This window comes from Apodemus sylvaticus, chromosome X (assembly GCF_947179515.1).
Source record: "Apodemus sylvaticus chromosome X, mApoSyl1.1, whole genome shotgun sequence".
NCBI classification, from domain to species: domain Eukaryota; kingdom Metazoa; phylum Chordata; class Mammalia; order Rodentia; family Muridae; genus Apodemus; species Apodemus sylvaticus.
This window is the reverse complement of record NC_067495.1, coordinates 91,488,215-91,513,824: the sequence shown is the minus strand read 5'-3', so window position 1 is coordinate 91,513,824 and position 25,610 is coordinate 91,488,215. Positions and strand designations below refer to the sequence as shown.

General features: G+C 39.1%; 1 protein-coding gene across 2 annotated transcripts in view; it reads right to left on the bottom strand.

The window, feature by feature from the left end:
• Positions 1 to 13,529: 13,529 nt before the first annotated feature.
• Positions 13,530 to 25,610, bottom strand: part of Cenpi (centromere protein I) — a 57,759-nt gene continuing 45,678 nt past the window's right edge. For both annotated transcript variants that reach the window (XM_052170957.1, XM_052170959.1), the window contains 4 exons: positions 25,109 to 25,145; positions 24,760 to 24,978; positions 14,948 to 14,989; positions 13,530 to 14,296 (listed from right to left, as the gene is read on the bottom strand). In XM_052170957.1, the coding sequence (XP_052026917.1) occupies positions 14,186 to 14,296; positions 14,948 to 14,989; positions 24,760 to 24,978; positions 25,109 to 25,145 (409 nt within the window). In that variant the 3' untranslated portion in view covers positions 13,530 to 14,185. The remainder of the gene's footprint in view (positions 14,297 to 14,947; positions 14,990 to 24,759; positions 24,979 to 25,108; positions 25,146 to 25,610) is intronic.

Sequence of the window (25,610 nt, the reverse complement as noted above, 5' to 3'; positions counted from 1 at the left end):
TCCTTTTTTTGTTTTGTTTTGTTTTGTTTTGTTTTGTTTTGTTTTGTTTTGTTTTGTTTTGTTTTCTTTCTTTCTTTCTTTCTTTCTTTCTTTCTTTTTTTTTTTTTTTTTTTTTTTTTTTTTTTGCCAGGCTGGTCTATACAGTGAGTTCTGGGCCACCCAAGGCTACATAGTAAGAGCCTGTTTCAACCCCAGGAAGACATTATAATCCTAATATCTTCCCTTTATTCATTAGCAGTACTTGGCCTTTATGTTTTTCCTGGAGCATGTATTCAATCAGAGGCAAGAGAAGCGCACAGTGCCTAAAGTATCTGTATCAAAAGTGGTCATTTTCTGCTTCCATAAGTGTTTAATGTGTGTGGCTATTGAGGGCAGAGGGAAACCATCATCTTTAGGAACACCATCTATCTCTTTTGAGATAGAGTCTTTCGTAGGCCTAGAGTTCATCAGCACGCTAGGGCTCTTCTTGTCCCCTCTACCCCAGGCCTGAGATTGCAACTGTTAGTCATCACTTCTGGCACTTTTACATAGGTCCTTGTGCTTGTAGTAATTGTTCTACTAAAGCCATGCCTCTCGGCCTAGGAATGGGGGATCCCTGCAGGCTTTCCAGCTTGCCAGGGAAATGATCCAGGAGCCCCATACATTTTTTTTTCCTATCCAGAGTTTTCAAATATATTTTTCTTTGAAGGAAGTTTTGCTGTGTTTTGATTGTTTGCCACCAGGATTTAGCATGGGGCTACAATTCAAAATGTTTGAATTATGTAAAGCACTTAGTTTTCATTCTCCATGTGAGAGAGTGGTAACCGGGGATGGCATTAACTTAGTAACGTTGAAGTGTTAAATAGAAAAGAAATCCAATTTCTTTATACTTGTATGATTTATTATGGCACGGCTCATCCTTACAATATATATCCCCCTATTACAGGATTAGCTTTTTATGATACTACTAGTCTTTGAAAGAAAGTATTTTTCTGAAAAAAAAATGCATGGCGTAGTTTGCAATGTCATACGATTGTATTCTGAACAAGGTATAATAAAGAGTGGAGAATCTGTGTCAATAGATGTGAAAAGGCTAGACTTGACTCCATTATGAACGACTGTGAGAATTGCTGCGTCTTTCAAAGCTCACCATTTCTTCACCTGTAAAATGAGACTATTAGCATAATGGCTGCCATACTGAAGAAATGAAATCAGCCATATAATATCTTAAACTATGAAATGGATATGACACTATTCTTTAAATTACAGTAAAATTAGAGGTTACAAAGATTTAGATTCTGGTTTCAAAAAATGCTGTAGTCAAAAGCTCATTATAAAAATTTTCATAATGATGGTAATAAAAAATGTGTACTTTAATGGGAAAAGGGTATTTTTCAAGTTCCATGGAAGAAAGTACTTTATTACTGTGAAGCTGAGTATGAGTGAGTTTTGGAAGAACAAATTCAGAGAAATGAGAGATAATCATTACACCTTTAGGCTCTATGCCATTTGTAAAAGCCTAAGATGGGAACCAAATGATATTCTTCTACTATAAAGAAAATGAGAAGAAAATGACATCAACCGTGAAATACTCTTGCCATAAGGTTCAATTGCCTTTAATTAAGACTGAAAGGGGGCGGCAGAATATGTTAAACAATACCATGGAAACTGAATCAGAAAATCTAGACTGCGGGAAACTCAAGAGGAGAAACAACCAGTTTCTTCAGCAAATGAATTGTAGACTAAAAAGGGGGGGGGGGGAAGGGGGTACTTTGCATGAACCTCAGTTAACGGGTGTTTGTCTAAAATGCATGAAGCCCTAGGTTTCATCTGAAATACCACAGGAACCAGTGTGGTATTGCATGACTGGGATGGCGATATTTGGGAGGTAGAGGTAGCATGGTCAGAAGTCCCAGGTCATTTCTAGATACATAATTAAAACACATGGTATATACACATGAAAATGTCAAAATAAAATAATGACACTTTAGTGCCATTTTAGCTTATTCTACTTGCATTTTCTACTCTCCAGCTCTTCGAAAGTCTTTTTAAAAATTTACAGGTCACGTTTATGAAGGAAAGCATCAGTGTGGTAAATGCATGAGGAGGAAGAATGGAGTTGGTACTCTTCTAAGCCTCAATCCCAGACAACTGCTACTGTTGCAAATGTCTCAATGGTTCCCTGGCAGACATTACTTAAAAGGCAGGATGTACCTGAGTGATTCAGGCCTAATGCAGTATAAAATCCATCCTCTAGGGAGAGTATTTGTCAAAACCAGATACAGGCAACTGCTTCAGCTTTTTAGCTGAGGCAAAAGAAGCCTTAAGATACATATCAGATTTTAAAGGGGGTGGGGAGGAGTGGGGAAGAGAAGAAAAATTGAAGTGATATATACTAATTTTTAAAAGGTCCTGAAACTGGACATGTACAGTACTTGAGAAGAGAGGCAGGCAGGTCTCTGGTGTTTTAAGTCTGCATGGTCTGAGGTTCCAGGCCAGCCAGAGCTACACAGTGACATCCTGTCTCAAAAACAATAATAACAACAGATTCTCACATTTTCCAGGGAATCCTGAAGGACATATACATGCAGATGACTTTGGGTCTACGCAGGTCAATAGCAGGGCTAGGGACCAAAAATGCATCTTAATACTTCTCCACCCACAGCAGGTTTATTTAAGTAACATTGTTCAGGAGACCATTGTCCTAGCTGCCTGGAAGCCAGTCTTCTGCTACCAGCCTTCAGATGAAGATGTAGAACTCTCAGCTCCTCCTGCACCATGCCTGCCTGGATGCTGCCCTGCTCCCACCTTGATGATAATGGCCGGAACCTCTGAACCTGTAAGCCAGCACCAACTAAATGTTATCCTTATAAGAGTTGCTTGGTCATGGTGTCTGTTCACAGCAGTAAAACCCTAAGTAAGGCAGAATTTGGTACCAGGGATTGGGGTATTGCTGTGATGGGCATGGCCATGTTTTTGTTTGAAGGAACTTGGATTTGGGGACCTTGTATTTGGAAAGCAGTGGAATATTTTGAGGTTTATTGGACCACCCTAGTAGGAATATGGAAGACATTGGTGCTGAGGATTATTTGAACTGCACAGACCCGGCCCAAGAGATTTTAGTGGTGAAGAATGTTAGTATGACCTAGAGACTGTTTTTGGGATATTTTGGTGAAGAATATGGCCACTTTCCCCATTGTCCAAAAGAGTCTCCTAGAAGCTAAAGTGAATAGATTTAAATCAGTTGTTTTGACAAAGGAAGTCTCAAAACAGCTTGGTATAAATTCTGCTGTGTGGTTACTAAGGTCCACTCGCATGAAGAGCATTTTGATGAAAGGGAGCACGCTTCAAAAAGAAAAGTACAAAATACATGGTTTAAAGAATAAAGGAGCACCAGGAAGTAGAATGGAGCTAAATCCTACATTCAAGGAGATAAACAGATTAAGGGAGTGGTGACCTCAAAGCAAGATTCCCACCCTGCTAAAGTTATTGTTTATGCTTCTGCAGTTGAACCAGGGTCTTGGCTACTGTTCTCATTTGGACTTTCAATCTGAAATGAACTACAATCCAGAAATGGAGAGCACAACTCTGATCCAGATCTTGAGACGGGAAGACACAGGCTTTGGAGCTGGATCTTGAGGAACAGTGGCTGTGAAACGCTTAGACCTAGGCATGGTGATATAACCTTTGATCCCAGGAGACAGAGACAAGCCAATCCTTGAGTTCAAGGCCAGCCTAGAACAGTCAGTTCCAAGTAGAGAAAAGCTTAGGTCTAGACATGGTGATACAAGCCTTTAATCTCAGAATTCTGGACACAGACCCATGCAGATATCTGAGCTCAAGGTCAAGCTACAAAGCAAGTTCCAGGACCGCCAAGCTTAGGAGATGAAGGAGTTGAAAAACAGTAAGCTAGTGAAAATGTAATAGAACAAGGGGGCATGTTCCAGCTCCAGCAAGCAGCAGAACTGGGAGCTTTGGCCACATGGCTCTACTTTAGAGTCAAGAGTAGGAGACTAGACTACTGGGATAATTGAGATGCTGGTTAGCTGGCTGAGAAATTAGCTGTGATTAAGAAGATCCCAGTCTCACTGAGGTAAAAATCTTCTGGGAAGTGTTTTCTGAGAATACAAAGAAGCTGTGCCCCAGAGATTATACCCTGTGCTACTCCTGGACTTGTGATGTGTAAGAATCACATGGTACTGGTTTTGAAGGCATGAAGGGGTCATGAAGAGCAGCTGAAGCTCTTGGTACTGTGAGAGGCCAGGGAAGGCCATTGGTGAACGTGCAGCCTCAGTTGCAATTGATGACACAGGACTTGAAAGGGTCATGCATAGGAGCAGAGACTTGTCACCATGAAGAGAGCCTATGAGAGGATATTGGTGGAGCCTAGATGCAAAGAGAAACCCCAGCATTTCAGAGATGCTAGTACCATGGGGTGACCACCAGGAATAGCAGCAGCAGTAGAGTGGAGTCAACCAGACCCTGGAGGGCTACAGAGGGGAGGGCTGGAGATATGACTCCAGACCTTTGGAGGAGCCAAAAGATCATGTGTGGATCCCAGACATTGGAACAAGAGATATAATCATGAAGTTGCCTTGGATACCCCCAAGATGATGGAGATGCCAGAACTGTGGGATACCTGCTGAGAAAAGCTGCTAGCATGGAGTAGAGCCAGCCCAAGAGAAACAAGTATGTTGCAGTCAACAAAGTCGAAAGGAGTTGGATATCCAAAGAGCACTTTGACATCAGATATTTTAGATAGCTAAAAAGGATGTGGATGTAGGTAGGGAAGTGGAGGATGAGGAGGCATTGGGGGAGAGAAACCATAATCAGAATATACTTATGAAAAATCTCTTTTTCAATAAAAAGGCAAGTGAAATTCATATAAGATCCTACTGCCAATAAAGCTATTATTTTTACATTAGAACACGAAAGCAATTTTAAAAGCAATTGAAAAATCAATTAAATATAGACTTCTAGTCTTTATTAACTTAAGATTAACTTTCCAAGAATGGAAGTGATTCAGTAAACATCAATGCATTTTAACCCTGTAAACATTATCCTGCAAAATAATGGTCTATAGTAATACAAGCACTTTAGATTGACATTTATATTCAATGAAAATAAAATATCTGAAATAAAATTCAAGGAGTACTAAAAGTTCCTCAATTTATCACCATATACTTATAAAACAGAATTACTCCAATTTATTTGCATAAACGCTTTAGTTGTGAATTTCAGGAATCATAAGCTTAAATGCAAAAGGTCATGACTTTCTTTACCCCTGGGTAAAGTTCATGTCCCTGGGGTATTGCTTTTCATCCAGCACCCTAACCTAGGCAGACTCCCACTCTCATCTATTCTTTTTCCCTATTTTGTATCACAAATAGAAGAACATGAGGAAATGCTTGACATCATTTGTCATTAAACAAACACAAATGAAGACCACAAAGCAATAGCACCTTCTGCCTACTAACTCTTAAATTTTATCTACTATGTAGAAGCTAAGGAGGTACTATGTAGAAGCTAAGAGAAAGGGCTCTAAAACCCCTCAGAGACCAAATTAATTCTCTTCATAGTGCTAAGAACTCCTCCTCAAGGCCAAACCCATAAAACCCTGGAATCTTTGTGGAAGACTTGGCAAGAAGCGCTGGAAGAACAGTAAAACAGCCCAACTGTGAAAATCAGCCACACATCATTAAAATGCTTAAGGATAAGGGGAGTTCTGCTACATGTCAGTCTAAGGAGAAGTTTGGGGACCAAAAGGATTCCCCTAACGTTTCCCCAGAAATTTGGAGGGGGGAGGGGAGGAGGAAAAGGCAGCCAGAGGAGTTGGAAAACTTGCTCTGCCAAAAAACTCAAACCAACTTAATGTTCATGGGTGGCAAGGAAACTGCCTCCATTTGTAGGCAAGGGGCTGGAGATGGCGCTCACTGGTAAACAGCTTGTCAGGATGCCAGGCTATCCAAGGACACACAGAAACTGTGCTTGGTGCACATCTGTAATCCTAGCTCTTTGTAGATGGGGGCAGGAGAATTAGATGTTTAGTGTCATCCTCAGCTACATAGCTGGAAGACCAGCCTGGGATACAGGCTATCCTCTCTAAAGAAATGATACCATCATCATTACCCAATAAGGCTTTTCTGATACAAAGTGACTTACAGCTTTGTCATTACTGTGACAAAATACCTTAGGAAAGATCTCAAGTGGAGCACTTGAGTACGATTCTGATTTCTTGCTTCTCACAAATTCAGACTAATTTCCTCATCGTTGGAAATAATTCGTGATAACAGGGCTTAAGAATCCTTGGTCTGTAGCTTAGGTTAAGGGTAAGGTGGTTCTATGAATTGAGCATGAAATGCCTGACCCCCTCCAGCTCTTGCACTGAATATTTGGTGCTCAGTTGAGTACTCTTACCTTAAGATAATGGAAACTTTAGGCTGCAGAGCCACAGTTGGAGGGAGTTGGTGACTGTGACCACACCATTGAGAGTTATAGCTTCTGTCCCCTTCTCCTCCTTGCTTCCCATCCACCATAAGGTGAGTAGCTTTTGCTTTATATTCCCACCTCCAAGTTCTGCCTCACCATGTGTGCAGAATCAAAGGAGCCTAGGACTAAAGACCGAAACTCTAAAACCCTGAGTGAAAACCAACCTTCTCAAACTCTGTTTACTCACACCCTTCTTGGAAATGGCTTTTCAGATTTTCATTCTATGTTGCATGTTTTTAAATTACTGAGCTGTGATAGTTCTTAAATATATTCTAAATACAAGATTATCAAGAGATTTCCAAGCATTTTACACTGTATGTTCATTCCACAGCAGTTTGTGTGTGTGTGTGTGTGTGTGTGTGTGTGTGTGTGTTGTTTTTAGACATGGTCTTGCTATTAAGTCCAGGCCTAACTTAATTTCACTATCATAATGATGTTATAAAAAGATGGAAATTCTTTTTTGTTGTTTTTTCAAGACAGGGTTTCTCCATGTAGCCCTGGCTGTCCTGGAACTCTCTCTATAGGTCAGGCTGGCCTCAAACTCAGAGATCCTCTTGCTTCTGCCTTCTGAGTGCTAGGATTAAAGGCATGCACCATTGTACCCATCCTGAAGCATGGACATTCTTAAATTTTTAATGTTTTATCAAAAGAAACTTTATTTTTTGTGCATTTCACATTTTGCACCCCAATCCCACTCCTCCCTGTCCCTCCATTTCTGCCCTCTGCCCTTGCAACATCTCTCCGAAAAAATAAAAAATAATCTCATCATGGAAGCTGTGATATGTTACACAGTATGTAAACCCTTTTGCTCAAGCAGTTTTACTTGCAAATATTTATTGCAGTGAATCACTGGTCTAGTTTGAGGCCTCTGGCTTCTGCTACACGATCGATACTGGATCCTCGCTAGGACTCCTCCTGGATATCCTGTTGTCACCCTGTGTCATGGAGACCCTGCAGCTTTGGTTCTGCAAGCTGGCCCTTTACAAGCTCCAGCAGTTCATAGATGGTTTAGCTGTTGGGGTGTACCAACTCAAAACCCTGGATCTGGGCCCACATGGTACTTGAGCTGGTCAGCCTGCCAGCTCTCCTGTGCCACTAGGTCCAGCTATCCCACTTTACCCAGGTGAAGGGAATTGCCAACTCTACCCAGCCCTCAGACATTAACATGGCCCCTGTTGGCAGCCCAGACCAGGGACATCCACATAGCCTTTGGTGGTGACATGAGCCACAGATCCCTGCTGCTGCAGGGCCATAGACCTAGACAGGACCCCCAGTGTTACTACCGGCTGAGACTTCACCATGGTGTCAGGCTGACCCTCACTCCCCTCACGTCTTCAGTTCTATCTCTTCAAATTGCACAAACCATTCAGCCTCTCTCATCTCTCCACCACACAGTTGCTCATCGCAGTGATGCTCAGTCATCTGCATGGCGTGGCAGAAGGGTTGCGGGTTCTGGATATCTTCTAGGAAATTCTTAATTTTGATATTTGTTTTTCATTTATTCTATGTACTTGGTTCTGAAGCTAAGAAAAATCACCACCTATTGTAAGATCATAAAGATTTACTACGGTTTTGTCTAGGAATCTAATAGTTTAAGTTCTTACATTAAAAAAAAATAACATCTGTATGTCCCCCTCCCACAAAAAAGATCTTACATTCAGGTTTATTTTGTGCATTTTTTGCATATGGCATGGTATAGAAATCAAGTCAGAGTCTTTTGAATTCGGATATGCAGTTATTCCAGCACCATTTATTGAGAAGATTATGACTTAACCCCAACTCACCAAGAATTCTTGTCAACCATGCCTCAAGTCACATTATCCTAAAGGTATGTATTTATTTTGGAATTATCACTTCTACTTCATTAATCTGTATTCATTTTTTGTTGTTTGCTTATGTGTGTATGCATATGCACATTGAAATGACGGTAGGGGTCAGAAGAGGGTGTCAGATACTCTGGAGTTGGAGTTACAAGCAGTTGTGAGACACTTGATATGGGTGCTGGGAACCAACCCCAGGTACTCTGTAAGAGCAAGTTGTTATTAACTGCTAAGCCATTTCTCCATCCCTAATCACCATGCTGTGATTTTATTTATTTATTTTAATTTATATTTTATTGAATATCGTCTTCATTTACATTGCTAATGGTAAACCTTTCCCGATATGCCCCCTCCCCTCAGACCCACAACCCCTCCCCTTCCTCCTTCCCCCTGCCTCCATATATATGCCTCTCCACCCAACACACTCCCTCCTCCTCCCCCGCCCCTGGTTTCCCTTTGTTTGGGCCTCTGTTGAGTCTTTACATGACCAAGGACCATTCCTCCCACTGATGCCCAACAAGGCCTTCTTCCTCTGCCACATTTTTGGCTGGAACCATGTGTGCCCCTTGGTTGATGGTTCAGTCCCTGGGAGTCTTGGGGCATCTGTGTGGCCGAAATCATTGTTCTTCCCATGGGGCTGTAAACCCCTTCAGCTCCTCTGGACCACCCTCCAGCTCCTCCATTGGGGATCCCATGCCCAGTCCAATAGTTGGTTGCTAGCATCTGCCTCTGTATTTGTAAGGCTCTGGCAGGGCCTCTCCGGAGACAACCATGGCATGCTCCTTTTGGTGCTCCTTTTGGTATACACTTCCTCTCATCCATAGTATTGTCAGGGTTTCTTGACTGTTTATAGGATGAATCCCCAGGTAGGGCAGTCTCTGGGTGGCCTTTACTTCAGTCTCTGTTCCACACATTGTCTCCCTTATTGCTCCTGTGACTATTTTGTTCCCTTTCTTAGAGGAACCGAAGCACCCTCACTTAAGTCCTCCTTCTTCTTGAGCTTGGTGAATTGTAACTTGTTTATTTTGAGCTTTTGGGCTAACGTCTGCTTATTAGTAAGTGCATACCATGTGTGTTATTTTGTGATTGAATTGCCTCGCTCAGGATGACACTTTCTAGTTCCATCCATTTGCCTAAGAATTTCATGAATTCATTGTTTTTAATAGCTGAATAGTACTCCATTGTGTACTGGTATGCAGAGAGGCATCAATGGAATATCAATGGAATAGACTTGAAGACCCAGAAATGAACCCATACATGTACAGTCACTTGATATTTGACAAAAGAGCTAAAAACATCCAGTGAAAAAAAGATAGCATTTTTAACAAATGGTGCTGGATCAACTGGAAATCTGCATGCAGAAAAATGCAAATCTACCCATTCTTATCTCCTTGTACAAAGCTCAAGTCCAAGTGGATCAAGGATCTACACATAAAACCACACACACTGAAGCTTATAGAGGAGAAAGTGGGGATGAATCTTGAACACATGGGCACAGGGGAAAAATTCCTGAACAGAACACCAATGGCTTATGCTCTAAGAACAAGAATTGACAAATGGGACCTCATAAAACTGTAAAGCTTCTGTAAAGCAAAGGACACAGTCAATAGGACAAAATGGCAACCAACAAATTGGGAAAAGATCTTTACCAACCCTACATCCGATAGAGGGCTAATATCTAATGTATACAAAGAACTCAAGAAGTTGGACTCTACAGACTCAAATAACCCTATTAAAAATGGGGTACAGAGCAAAACAGGGAATTTTCAACTGAGGAAACTCAAATGGCTTTAAAACACCTAAAGAAATGTTCAGCATCCTTAGTTATCAGGGAAATGCAAATCAAAACAACACTGAGATTCCACCTTACACCGGTCAGAATGGCTAAGATGAAAAACTCAGGGGACAGCAGATGCTGGAGAGGATGTGGGGAAAAAGGAACACTTCTCCATTGTTGGTGGGATTGCAAGCTGGTAAAACCACTCTGGAAATCAGTTTGGTGGTTCCTCAGAATATTAGACATAGTACTACCTGTGGACCCAGCTATTCTACTCCTGTGCATATACCCAGAAGATGCTCCTACATGTAATAAAGACACATGCTCCACTATGTTCATAGCTGCCTTATTTATAATAGCCAGAAGCTGGAAAGAACCCAGATGTCCCTCAACAGAGGAATGGATACAGAAATTATGGCACACACACACACACACACACACACACCCCATGCTGTGATTTTAATAGACTCCCAGATCTTAACCCAACTGATTCAATAAAGGAAGTACCATTCAGGCTGTAAAACTCAGCACGTGGAATACATTTTTTCAAACAGATCTTTACTTTTCTCCAGCTTCTTCCCTTGTCCCTCTTACATGCCCCAACCTGCTCTGACAAGAATTCTTTCTACACTCACTTTACCTGTGACCTCTTGTCCCCCTACCCCAACCCTTCTTGTTCCCTTTATTTGGTCTCCTAGTTTAACTTTAAAACCAATTTGTTGGTTTCTGTGCCAGCTGGGATTAAAAAAGAAGATATTAAACTGTATAAAAGCATGGTGAATATTGCCTTAACTATATTCAGTCGTTTAGATGAATATGGAATGTCTCTGCATTTATTAGATTGTCTTTACTTTTGAAAAGAACATTTTGACTTGACATATTAACTGATTTTGCAATGTTAAATTAACCTGGCATCCCTGGAGTGAATCAATTTGTCATGGAATAGAATTAATTCTTTTTTGTACAGTATACTACTAAATTTGATTTGCTAATATTTCTTGAGTTTCTTGGATACAGATTTGCAACAAGCTAGGGCACTGCTCTAATTTAAAATGTTTTCTTCTTTCCTTTTCTGTCCTCTTTAAAATATATATTTATTTTTATTTGGGTGAATGTTGCCTGCATGCATGCATGTGTACCTCATGCATACTCAGTGACCAAGGTGTACAGAAGAGGACATCGGATATCCTGTAACTGGAGTTGCAGATGATCTTGATCCTGTGTGGGTCCTGGGAACTGAACTTGATGTATGTGGTGGCTACTCCTAATTGTCAACTTGATTACTGCTGGAATTAACTAAAAACCCAGGAGCTAGACACACCTAGGTGTGATTTTTAGCTAGTCAGATCATCTGAGCTAGGAAGACCCACCTCAACTATGCACCATACCTTCTCATGGAAGCCAATAGGAAGGACAAGGAAGAAAACATTTTGCTCTTTGCTTGCCCTCACTCTCACTGGCAAGTTCATTCCTTCACCAGTATTAGAGCCTACTTCTTCAGAATTCTGGTATATACCAAAGACTTGTTGAGACATCCAGCCTTGTGGATTGAACTCCTGGATCCATGACCTGTAAACCACTCTAATAAACTCCAAACAGATTCATCCTATCAGGTCTGTTTTTCCAGACAACCCTAACTAATACAGTACATTAAGTGTAATTGTAATATCCTCTTGATGGATTTTTTCCTTTAATGGTTAGTTAGTATACTTCTGTACCTCTTCTGATTACTTTGGCTTGAAGTCTGTTTTGTCAAACATTAAAATAGCTATGCCTGCTTGCTTCTTGGATTCATTTGCTTGAAGTACCTTTTTTCCCCATTCTAATGCTAAGGTGATATCTGGCCTTGGTGGTTAGGTTTATTTCTTGAATTCAGCAGAAAGATGAATCCTGTTTTTTAATCCAGTCTCTAAATCATGTTCGGGGCCATTAATATTGAGTTATTAATGAGTAGTACTTATTTTTTTCTTTTTTTTAATTCGATATATTTTTTATTTACATTTCAAATGATTTCCCCTTTTCTAGCCCCCCACTCCCCGAAAGTCCCGTAAGCCCCCTTCTCTTCCCCTGTCCTCCCACCCACCCCTTCCCACTTCCCTGTTCTGGTTTTGTCGAATACTGCTTCACTGAGTCTTTCCAAGTACTTATTAATTTCCCTTGTTTTTGTTGTTGTGGTATGGGAACTGCACACCCACCCATTTTGACTACTGCTTTAGGAGTATTTATTCCTTGTGCCCTTTCAAGTGTATGCTTCTCTTCAGGAAGGATTGCTTCTAGTGCCATCTGTAGCGCTGGATTGGTGACCAGGAATTGCTTAAATTTACTTTATTGTGAAATGGTTTTCTCTCTTTAGAGATTGGGATCTTAGTTTTGCTGGGTATAGTAGTTTATGCTGGCATCTGTGGTCTCTGGAAGCTTATAGAACATCTGTTCAGTCCCTTCTGGCTTTCAGTCTCTATTGAAAAATCAGGTATTATTCCCAATGTAGATGTATTAAATAGAATTTATTCAGTAGTAGAATTTGAATGGCTGAGAAGCACCTTAAGAAATGTTCAACATCATCAGTCATTAAGGAAATGCAAATCAAAACAACCCTGAGATTTCACCTCACACCCATCAGAATGGCTAAGATTAAAAACTCAGGAGATAGCAGGTGTTGGTGAGGATGTGGAGAAAGAGGAACACTCCTCCACTGCTGGTGGAATTGCAAGCTGGTACAACCACTCTGGAAATCAGTCTGTAGGTTCCTCAGAAAACTGGACATGACATTTCAGGAGGACCCTGCTATACCACTCCTGGGCATATACCCAGAGAATTCCCCAGCTTGCAATAAGGACACATGCTCCACTATGTTCATAGCAGCCTTATTTGTAATAGCCAGAAGCTGGAAAGAACCCAGATGTCCCTCAATGGAGGAATGGATAAAGAAAATGTATATTTTCACAACGGAGTACTACTCAGCAATTAAAAACAACAAATTCATGAAATTCTTAGGCAAATGTTTGGAACTGGAAAATATCATCCTAAGTGAGGTAACGCATTCACAAAAGAACACACATGGAATGCAGTCACTGATAAGTGGATATTAGCCCAGAAGCTCTGAATACCCAAGGCACAATTCACATATCAAATCATTCCCAAGAAGAAGGAAGGAGAGGGCCCTGGTCCTGGAAAGGCTTGATGCATCATTATAGAGGATTACCAGGACAGAGAAGGGGGAGGGGTTTGACTGGGGAACTGGTGGACGGAAGAGGGCTTATGGGACTTATGGGGAGGGGTGAACCAGGAAAGGGAAAATCATATGGAATGTAAACAAAGAATATAGAAAATAGAAAAAAAAGAATAAAAAATGAAAAAAAGAATTTGTTCAGTAGTGATGAAATAAATTTTACAAATCTTTTCAGCAAAATATGGATTTTCCCTGGTATGGATTTAAAAAAAAAATTCAGAATTACTATGCCTCAGGAGGTAAAGATGAAGATAGTTTATTTAAGCCTGGCAATTTAAAACTTGAATATATACATAAATACATACATACAATATACATTCAAATATAATGCTTTCAGTAACTCAAACCAATAAAACAAAATTTCTTCATCTTTTTCCCTCCCTTCCCTCATACAATTACTGCCAATGCAGGCCCAGGTATAGTCATCAGCTTCTTGGGACTGTTAAGAGTCACACCTGTTGCATCCCATTATTAGTATCTTATAAAAGCAAAATATCCCCAGAATTTCGTTGATTGCAGAGCACTCTGCATAAGTATGTCTGAGGAGTAACTTAATTTATATTTCTTGTTCTTTTCCACTAACATAGCAGATGAAAACACAAAGCAAATTTCCTACTAGAAAACAGATGTGACTCTTCATGTGTAATTCAGTAAAGGCAGAATTGAATGATGAAGTGGTTATTTTTCATTAGTAACCTTAAAATCTGAATGCTAAAATTAAGTTATTCAACACTAAGGCTCTCCTGAGTCACGGACAGAAGGCCAGTGTCAGGGTTCCTTAAAGACGGCAGTCAACTTGGGAAATGGGTATGGAAACTCAGGCTGAGCTTTTCAGCCTCTCTAGCAGAGGGAGATTTAGTCCAGCATGGCTTTTGTTGATGTCATTGTTCATCATGTGTTTTTCTCTGTTTTGGAACGATGGATACTACTTTTTATGAAAAGTTGTATGCCTTGAAAACCCTCTGAATATAAATAGTCCAAATACCAGTTCCATTTCTTCCCCTGCAGGTACAAAAAAGGGACAATTACTTATTGAACATGGATACTTGTTCCCCACTTCCTTTTCTTTCCCCAGAAAAGTTTACAACATCCTAGATGCATATTGAAAACAGCTTAGAAGAGCTCGGTTCATAATTAGAACTACATCACTAATCAAAGCGCTAAATATTGCTTTAATTATATTGATGAAACATTCATCAGAGCAAAGTACAATGAAATGGAAAAGCTCCACTATTGTCAAACTCTAGAAATTCAGTATTTAAAATAAAGGGCACAAAAGATATCATGTCACTCACTGTCTATGCTGTGTAATATCTGTGTAAAATAGGAAGATTTTCTAGGATAATGAAAACACTGTACACAGTATAGTTATATCAGGTTCATTTTGGATACATGCAACTGTACTATTTATTACATGAGACAATGAATGATCGGAATAGCAAGAGTCAAACTAGGAAGAGTTATATCCTAGACAAAATGAAGGTCTATGCCGATAAATCTGGATAAAAGTTATTTAACTGCATTATGAAGGCAAACATTTCATTTTCACTCTTTGGAGGCAGTAGGAGTAAGACCAGGAAAACAGAAAAGGCATACAAATCTCTTGTTTAAGCTACGTGAAAGGCCCTCTGTGAGGAAAGTAAGTTTACTTACCCGAATAGAGCTCAGTTGTACTGTCGTTTCTTCTGGGCTCTCCTTTAAAAAAAAAAAAAGGAAATGAGGAATCATAGAGATGAACACAGTAGGTTAGCAAAAGTCATCAGATAATAATCATGGTTCTTCCTACTCTGAATCATCTCCCTACGTTCTAGTCCTACCATCTTGCCTGGGACTCCTCATAAACCCTCACTACGACCCCCTGCATTTCCTTTTCCCTAAAAGCACAACGAAGAACAATAAAGGCATAGTGGATAACTGAGCTTCTAAATTTAGCTAATCTATGATGTTCTTTTATTTTTGTACACAATTATTAAAGTACTATTGGGTGTTAAAGAAGACTTTGTCCCTGTGAAATGTGGTATTTGAATTTCACCTTAAGACACAAAAATACCACATTTTCAGTTTTCCATATTGCTCAGTCATCTCCATGCTCCCTGGATTTTACTAGAGTACAATGTAACAAAGTGAGGCTCTTCTCTAAGTTATTGATTTATTTATTTTTAGTTAGTTTGGTTAGGCCTTTGCCAATTTTGTTTATCAATTCAGAGAATCAGCATTTTGTTACATTGATTTTCTATATTGTTCTTTTAGTTTCTATTTATTTTTGTCGTAATCTTTATTATCTCTTGCCATTTACTATGTTTCTAGAAACTTGCACATCATTAGTTTGAGATCACTGTTTTTAAAATGTTGTTGAGGATTTTTTTTTAAATATATATGAGTGTTTTGCCTGAATGTATATATGTGCACCAAATGTGTCTGGTGTTCACACTCAGAGATTAGAAGAAGGTGTTGGATCTCCTGGAACTAGATTTACAGATGGAGGTAACCCACCACATTGCTGCTGGGAACACAAGCTGAGTCCTCTACAATAACAGTAAGTGCTCTTAACTACTGAATCATCTCTCCAGACCCTACTATGATTTATTTAAAGTAAGCACCTATAGCTATAAGCTTTCCCTCTAGAAATGCTTAGCTATATCTCAGAGGTTCTGGTAGGTTGCTGTTATGATTTCATTTGGTTCTAGGAATTTTAAAATTCTTAGATGAATTCCTAATATCCATACATTCGAAAGTGTATTCTTTAGTCTCTGGGTATCTGTGTAGTTTTTTTTTTACTGTTGATTCCTAGTCTTATTTCAATATGCTGGAAGGGATTACTTGAAATTTTGGTGTTTATCACAGCTGCCTTGAAAAATGCATTTACATGTGCAAAAGAATGATATTAGAGTGGTATCTTTCACCTTCCTCAAAAATAAATCTAAAATGAACCAAAGACCTCAATATAAGACCTGAAATTCTACAACTGCTAGAGAGAAAATACTTTAGAATATAAGCATGGGCAAAAACTTTCTGGAAAGGATTCTGATAGTACAGAAAACAATCCCAAGAACTGACAAGTAGGCTTACATAAACTTAAAAGGCATTTGCACAGCAATGGAGACTACCAGCAGATAATCCATAGATCAGACAAAATTTCTGCCAGCTAAATTGCAGACAGTGAGCTAGTATCTAAAGGACCATAAAAGTAAACATCACAAAAACAAAGTATCCAATCAATAATGTAAAAAACTAAACAAGAAATTCTCAAAAGAAGAAATACAAATGGCTAATAAATGTGTTACAAAGTGTTTGACATGCTTAGCTATCAGGAAAATAAAGATTAAAACTGCCCAGATATCCCATTTCACCCAAGTCAGAATGGCCTGTCAGAAAACATGGGGCTAGAGATGGCTCAACACTTAAGAGCACTTGCTGCTGCTCTTGCACAGGATTCAGTTCACACCCATCTGGTGGTTTATAATCCTTTGTAATTCTAGGTGCAGGGAAACTGACCTTTTATAACCCCTGGGGCACCAAACACACCTATGGCATACATACACACACACATACATAAATCATCCATACACATACAATAAAAATAAATCACAATAAAAAAGAGATAACAAATGCTAAAGAGGCTCCTTTATTAACTGCTTGTTGGATGGTAAATGGTGTAGTTACTATGGACACCAGTATGAAATACTTGAATGTATATATGTCTGTTACTGTACTATTCTTAACAGTCAGAAAAGAGACACCCTTTATATCCATCCATAGATTAATGCATAAAGAAAATGTGGTACATTCATGCAACTGAATTCATTTAGCTATAGAGAAAACTGAAATCATGACATGTGCAGGAAGATGGGTGGGAATTTGAATTAATACCTTAAACAGAATAATTCAGACTCAGAAAGAGAAATACTGTATGTCTTCTCTCCCATGTGGACCCTAGATTCTCTGTATATTTGTGTGCATATGTTCATGTGTACATATGTAATGATCAGAAGGGAGTCTGGTATGGATCCTCAAGCACCTTGCTTTTGAGACAGCATCCCTGTAGTGACATCACTGATGCTTGTCGGTTAGAGTCCAGCCCCAGAAATCCACCTGCCTCTCCAGCACTGAATTTTCAAGTACATGCCTGGCTTTTTTTTTTTTTTAATGTGGGTTCTTAGGATCAAACTCAGGTTATAATGTTGCCCTGCAATCACTTTACTGACTGGGCCATCTCCCTAACCCCAAATCCAAAATTTAATTTCTGTCCATGCATGTGTGTGTATAGGCGAGTGTAAAACTAGAAAGGAGAGCATGAGGAAATGAGGTGTTAAGGAAGGAGAGAGGGAAGGAAAAGAGTAGTGGAAATGGTGTGAGATGAAGTGGATGGGAGCTCTCAGGGAGGATGGAAGAGATGGGAAGGAGCAGGGGGGTTGAAAAAGTACAGGAGAAAGGTCATCAAAAGATGTAGGAAAATACAATGACAAAGCTCGACAGTTTGAAAGCTAAGTTAAAAAAAAAAGTAAAAAATGAGCACTAAAAAGAAATCTAACGAGGTAAGCAGTATTACAGTTGATTCTGTGAGACTAAACCTTTATACTAGGCTTTAACCATTACTGTATTATTGGACATGATGCTTTTTAATATCACTACTAGAAAATCCTCCATATTAATCCTGCATATTAATGCAATGAGTTTGCAAGATAGCTTTTGAAGTACTGGAGATCAAATCTAGGGCTCTGTACATGCTAGGTAGGTGCTCTGCCCCGGACTACATCTTCACTTCAATGATGCTTTTTTATAGTTAGAATTTTTATTTTGTAATTCTGAATGAACTGTTTCAGGTATCAGCATGTCCTTAATATTTTATAATAAGTATTTGCAAATTGACAAAAGTGTGTGCACACACGCATGCGCACACACAAATTCACACACACAAATTCTCACACACACACACACACACACACACACACACACACACACACACACACACCAAAGTGCTGGTAATGAAGCATTTCTTAAAAGATCTAAAGGCAACTGGTGACAGCATCCCAAATGTGTAAAGATGATGATTGCTGACCCTTCATAGCTACATAGTCCACATGTATGGATAATCAACCTAGAATAAAAATTATTGGGGGAAAATACTATAGGATCTCCCTCCAGTCCAAACTTGAATCTGCTATGTGTTGAGCAGTATACTGAGTCCACATAAGCGGACTGATGTGCTGGTATGCCTGCTGTAGCTCCCCACAGCACTCCCAGTTTCGGCACTGTTCACCTAGCATCTGTGTACTGTTTCAAGGCACAATGATACTATCTGTTTTGAACACACACAGACTGTTTTTTTTTTTTACCATTATTCCATAAACAATCTGTTATAATAACTCTTTACACAGAATTTACTTTCTACTGGCTACTTAATGAGTAATTAAGGAATAGTTAGTTAAGTAATTACAATAAATACTGTATTGCATACACATTTCAGAGATGACTTAAAGATAGTTTCCAACTTATTGATGGTTCAATTTAAGATATTTATTTGCAACCCCATAGGAAGAACAACAATGTGAACCAACCAGCACCCCCAGAGCTCCCAGGGACTAAACCACCAACCAAAGAGTACACATGGAGGGACCCATGGCTCCAGATGCATATATAGCAGAGGATGGCCTGGTTGGACACCAAAGGGAGGAGAGGCCCTTGGTTCTGAGAAGGCTTGATGTCCCAGTGTAGGGGAATGCCAGGACAGGGAAGTGGGAGGTGGGAGTGGGTGGGTAGGTGGGGGGAGCACTCTCATAGAAGCAGGGGGAGGGAGGATGGGATAGGGAGTTTCTGGAGGGAAAATTGGGAAAGGGGATAACATCTGAAATGCAAATGAATAAAATATCCAATAAAAATATTATAAAAATATATTTATTTGAACTTTATTATGAACCCAGCAGAAGAAAACTCTCACCCCAAGTCAAGGAGCATCTGTATACAAGAGGTGGTGCATAGGTTATATGCAAATACTACATCACTTGAGGAGAGTTCAGTATCTATGGACCTTGTCACCTGCAGGTTCCCTAGAGCCTACCAATATCAAGGAGCAAACAGAATTTTGGCTCCTGCTTCAGGCAAATTTGGAATGTGTATGTTTTTTTCTGTTTCCCGTCTTCTCCATTTTGTTTCTGGAGAATTAAAACAGAAATTTTTTGCCAAGCTACTCGCAATTCAGCAAGTCTGAAGGCAACCTGTGTCTGCACTCTCAAACAGCAAAGAACAAAAAATTTGTGGTTAGTACCTGGCTGCAAATGGTCACAAGCCATATCCTGGTTTCTGACACACACGACACTGACCAAATATGATTTAGGAAAGGCTGAGATACAGAGCATGCTGACTAACTCTATATGCTGTTTATTTCTCTAACCTACAACCTTTCTTCTTCTGCTCCAAGCCACTATTTCAAAGCATCTTCTTAACATTTTGGTCCTGAGTGTCTATAGTCACGCAAAACTTAAATAGGTCAAAACACAGGTTAAACTTGCCCCCCTTCTTAAACAAAGTAATACCTCCAGTTCTTTCATTAGAATTCCCCTTACTAATAATCGGAATCAGACCAGCTTAAACAGAAGTCTTTTTCTCATTCCTACCTTCAAATATCATCAACCAACAGTATCAGCAGCAGTCCTGAGTGCACTAAGAACACATCAAAGCAGTCCATTTCTATTAGTCTCCACTGGAACTACCTGTACCAAAAATATCCTCCTCAGGATCTCAAGAAGATTCCAGCAACGCTCGGGTCCCCGTTCCTACTGCCACTCAGCCCTCCTCTTATAAAAACTATCCTCCATAAAGAAAGCACACATCACTAGTGGATGCTGACTTACTGGGCTATGACCCTGCTGGAAAATACCCCCCCCCATCTCCAAAACAGGATTAAAAAAAAAGAATTCTTTTATGTAGGTTCTATACACATTTAAAATATATCCAAGAAGGCCAGCAAGATGCCCAGATGAGTAAAAGTGCTTCCTGCTAAGCCTGATGACCTCTGTTCAATTCCTAGAACCCACGGGATGAAAGGAGACAACTGACTACTATAACTTGTTCTTTTTCTGCCACAAGTGTCATATGTATGTGAGCCCCACTTCACCCCACCCCAACACACATGAATAAATGTAAGTTTCTAAAATAAAAAAAATACTTCCAAGGGCTAAGTTTATTAATACTGAGAATCTCACTGATTTGAAATTTTTACAACTTAACACATCAATAAAGCAAAATTTTAGAATTAAATCATACATTATTGTATCAGATATTATAAGCAACACCTGAACCATTCAGTATTTAGATAGTTGTCAGTTGGTGACTGGGTCTCAAGACACTCTTCAAAAAAGACAGATAAATGTCATATATGGTGGTTCATACCTATAAACCTAGATTGAGAGGCTGAGGTAAGAGGATTGCCTCAAGTTCCTCACCAGCCTAGGCTACAAAGTGAAACCTTTTCTTTAAAAGGCAAGGTGAGGTTATGAATTTTTAACTTTTGTTTGTGAGACAGTATCTTACTTTATAGCTCAGATTGTTCTTATCCTTATAATGTAGTTCAGGCTGCCCTTAAATCCAGTCTTATCTCAGCCTCTAAGTGTCAGGGTATACAAGCTCATTGTATTACTTTTAAAACCATGTTGGCCAAACTATATAGAAACAATATCAAGAACCAACAAAAATGGTGGCTTCATGTTTTGCCAAATGCACTCTGTATGCTGCTGAACATTTTACCTTTCAGGATTAACCTTCACTAGGCATTTTGAAAATCATTTTCTGACTTAAAGCAATATGAATTCCTAACCCTTTAAATTTGTTTACTTGTGTTCAAGTTCATAATATTCACTACTCTGCAGACTGAACAGTCCTAGTATCTCATTCATGCTCTGTCTCTCAAGGAAAAACTTTATTTTACCTGATTCAGTACACAGTTTTCCAATTAAGACTTAGAGAAGCTGCAGTTACATTGACAATATGGAGAGCTGAGTATCCCTTCACTGTTAGCAGAAATATAAGACAATATGACTTCTTTTTTTTAATTGTTTTTTTGTAATATTTTTATTTTCTATATTCTTTGTTTATATTCCAAATGATTTCCCCTTTCCCGGATCCCCCCTCCCCATATGTCCCATAAACCTTCTTCTCTCCATCCCTTCTCCAATCACCTCCCTCCTTTTTCTCTGTCCTGGTACTCCCTTCCAATGCTAGATCAATCCTCTCCAGGATCAGGACCCTCTCCATACTTCTTCAAGGGAGTCATTTGTTATGCAATTTGTGCCTTGGGTATTCAGGGCTTCTGGGCTAATTAATATCCACTTATCAGAGATTGCAGTCCATGTGTATTCTTTTGTGATTGGGTTACCTCACTTAGGATGATATTTTCCAGATCTAACCATTTGCCTAAAAATTTTGTGAATTCATTGTTTCTAATTGCTGAGTAGTATTCCGACAATATGACTTCTTAAAAGCAAGTTAACAATGCCCACAAATCTCTTAGAAAAAATGTACCTTTGAGAGCAATTCCACTTGTAGTGGCTTTATCCAACAAAATACTTGTATATATGTGAAGTGTTGTATATAAGAGTTTATCTTAATAAAATTATAAGCAAATCATTAAGAATAAAACAGCCTTTCGCTGTAATCCCAGCACTCTGGGAGGCAAAGGCAGGTGGATTTCTGAGTTCTAGGCCAGCCTGGTCTAAAGAGTGAGTTCCAGGACAGCCAGGGCTATACAGAGAAACCCTGTGTCGAAATAGAAACAAAAATAAAAAACAGCCTTTCATACACTAATGGTAAACAAAAGCCATGTTGGAGACAGATCATATATTAAAACATTTTAAAATAGGGACCAGAAAATTGTCTTGAGAGAATATCCTGTATACCAAGCTATTTAACAGCATTGCTGGTCCTAGCCACTAGATGTCAGCATGCCTACTCTCCAATTGGTGAAAACCAAAATCACCCCCAGACATCGTAAACCCTGTTGAGGAGGGAGTTATCCTTGGCCTTGAACTATTTATTGCTTTCAAATATTGAACAATGACTACTAATGAAAAATTCTCAAAAATATTCTTGAATTATGATGTGAATTAATCAATTAATAATAACTACCACTATCCAAGCAATAACTCTATGCCAAGCATACTGAGATCCACATACATCAGGAAATATACTGTTTACAATACAATTAAGTATATACTACCATTCCTATTTAGCAGATAAGGGGAACTGTGTATGACAGTATTCCATAATTCTAGAACTCAGGAGACTAATGGAGGAGGTTTAGAGTTTAAGACTAGACCAGGCTATTCAAGGAAACTAACCCTATCCCAAACACAAAACAAAATCTCAACAAGGTAATTGAAGGCCAAAACCTTTTTAAAAAGCTTGTCTAAGATCAAAGTTATTAAGCAAAGGCACAGAATTTGATCTATGAAGTGATAGCCAATGTTTTGGATTATTTGTTTGTTTTGAGATATCTCAACATTTATTCTGATGTGTCTTCCTCAAAAACAATCAGACAAATAAACAAAGAAGGTAAAAACTAACAAAAAAACTAACCAAACAATTTCTTTTTTTCTTTTTTGTTTCGTTTTGTTTTCTTTTTTGAGACAGGGATTCTCTGTGTAGCCCTGGCTGTCCTAGAACTCACTCTGTAGACCAGGCTGGCCTCGAACTCAGAAATCTGCCTGCCTCTGCCTCCCAAGTGCTGGGATTAAAGGCGTGTGCCACCACTGCCCTCCCAACCAAAGAATTCCTATTAAATTTCAATTAGACCAACAAATGTCTGAGACACTGAACCCATCACCTGCTCCTTCTTAGAGACTATGTCTAAAGGTTCAAGGCTCTTTCTCCAAGACATCATGCAAAACAAAAAGGCTACATTCCAGCTGCAACCAACCACCCAAGAATACCAGAATGTTCATCTTTGTCCCAGCAGGTTCATTAGGCAGAGTCCACGATGGCTGGGGTATACCAAAGACTAGAAGCTTCTACCTTACATCATGTCTAATACAGTGGCTCCGGGACTCTTCTAGGGAAGGAAGCAGTTAAGGAGACCTACATATATACTAGGTTTACTCATCCATAAAAAATGAAATTATATAATTTGTAACAAAATGGATGGAATTAGAGATCATCATATTAAACAAAACAAGCCAGCCAGAGTTACATAAGACTCATCTCTCTCTCTCTCTCTCTCTCTCTCTCTCTCTCTCTCTCTCTCTCTCTCTCTCTCACACACACACACACACACACACACACACACACACACACACACACGAACAAAAAGTCTGAATAGTTTTTACAAAGGAAATAAAGAAGTGGTCAATGAGTATGAAAAATGCAGTTATATTGGCAATAGAAATCAATATCACAATTCAGTATTATTCATACCCTTAATAAAAAAATACCAGTATTTTTCATACCCTTAATAAAAAATAAAAATATAGATAATAAACATTGGGAAATATGTAAAAATATGGAATCTTCACATTGTATTTTTACACTTCTTTGTATTTAATTTTCCTTCCTTCTTTTTTCCTTCCTTTCGTCCTCCCTTCCTTTTTTTTTCATTTCTGAGACATCTCACTGTGTGCCCCAGGCTATTTTTGAACTTAAACTCTTCTTACCCCATGTAAACTTAAACTCTTCTTACTCTCAGTCTCCCATGAGCACTATCGAGCCTGTCTTTGTGTTTGCTTTTGTTTGGGCTTTTGCTTTTGAGTCAAACCAGCTTAAAACTCTTGATCTTCCTGCCTCAGAGATCCTCATTTATGCTGAGTTGTTTATTGACAGCCTCCCCAACTCCACACTGAACTCTGACATCTAGTCAATGACCATTGCCCTAACTCTGTGCTGTTTTCATTGTTAGGGTTCTTAATGTTCTATCTGGTTAAGAAACTTGTAAATCCAATTCTTTTAGCATATTTGTAATAGTATTGTATCATGGATGCATTTAATATATATACCTTACGAATAATCCCCAAGTCACTAATAAGTTTGAAAATGGTAATCTTGTCAATTATGTAAGAAGACACACATCCCTACCACATCCAATTATTTTCACTACATTCAATCAACAGGCTTTCAGGAAGAATAGAAAAGCATGGCCTAGCTTACACCTTCAGCCTTAGGAGGGCTCCACAGGAGCTTTTATTCTATGAAGGCCTTCCTCGCCTGCAGCACAACTGAAGTAGAACTGAACTATTCATGGGACTCTATGTCAGCCCTACCCTCACTTCACTGCATCATGTTATAATATATCAGTCTGTCTCAGTAACAAGGTCAAGCTTGCTTACAGAATAGATATTTAAGTTCCTTAAAACCTAGCATCATTACCAAAATTTTGTTAGCACTAAAAAATCTGAACATCCCTTGCAGCTCAGATATGACATTTCCTCTTTTCACAGTCAATGGTACCACATGAAATCTAAAGACCCTTTAAATACACTTACCTGTTGCAAAAAGGAAGCTGCATAGCTCAATAGAGAAGGATGGTGGACAAAATTTAAGGTGTTTTTATACTCTGTTCCTTCAGTATTTTCTATGATTTGGGGATTAATGTACACTCCTGTTTCAAATGGTCTGGACGTCCATAGGCAAGAAACCATAGCTGTCAAATAGTAATTATATTCTTTACAGATCTTGCTGCTGAGACTGAACTCTGATTTTGCCTAATGGGAAAGAGATAAAAATAGTCATTAACATCTATTCTTCTTGCCCACTTTATTCTTAACGAGTCCCACATATCTATACTTGGTTATTTGCAAAAATGGTGATTTAACACAGGTTTATCCTTCATACCTTCTTTTTCTTGGCAGCTGTCAAATTATCATGATACCTAATAATAAAAGCAAACATAATAGCACATTTAAAATGCTGTTGTTGGATGTAGTACTTCTAAATGTATAATAAATTCTTTGGTAAGATAAATTCTTTGGTTCCATTGGTAAAATACCCATCATAGAAGCACAAGTACCTGAGTTTAGCTCTCTAACACCCTCATAAAAACCAGATTTGGTAGCACATATCCCTAACCCTAGCACTGTAGATCTCTGAAGCTCACCATTTAGCTGGTACAGGGAGTCAGTGAGCTTCTGGTTCAGTTAGAGATAAGAGATAAAGTGCAAAGCAATAGTGGATGGTACCCGACAGTCACCTTTGACCTCTATATGAAACAATCATGCACACACACACACACACACACACACACACACACACACACACACACAAGTATATTGTAAACAAATGCAACTATGAACAAACACAAATATCTAGTAGTCTAGTTAAACATTTTACACTTTTG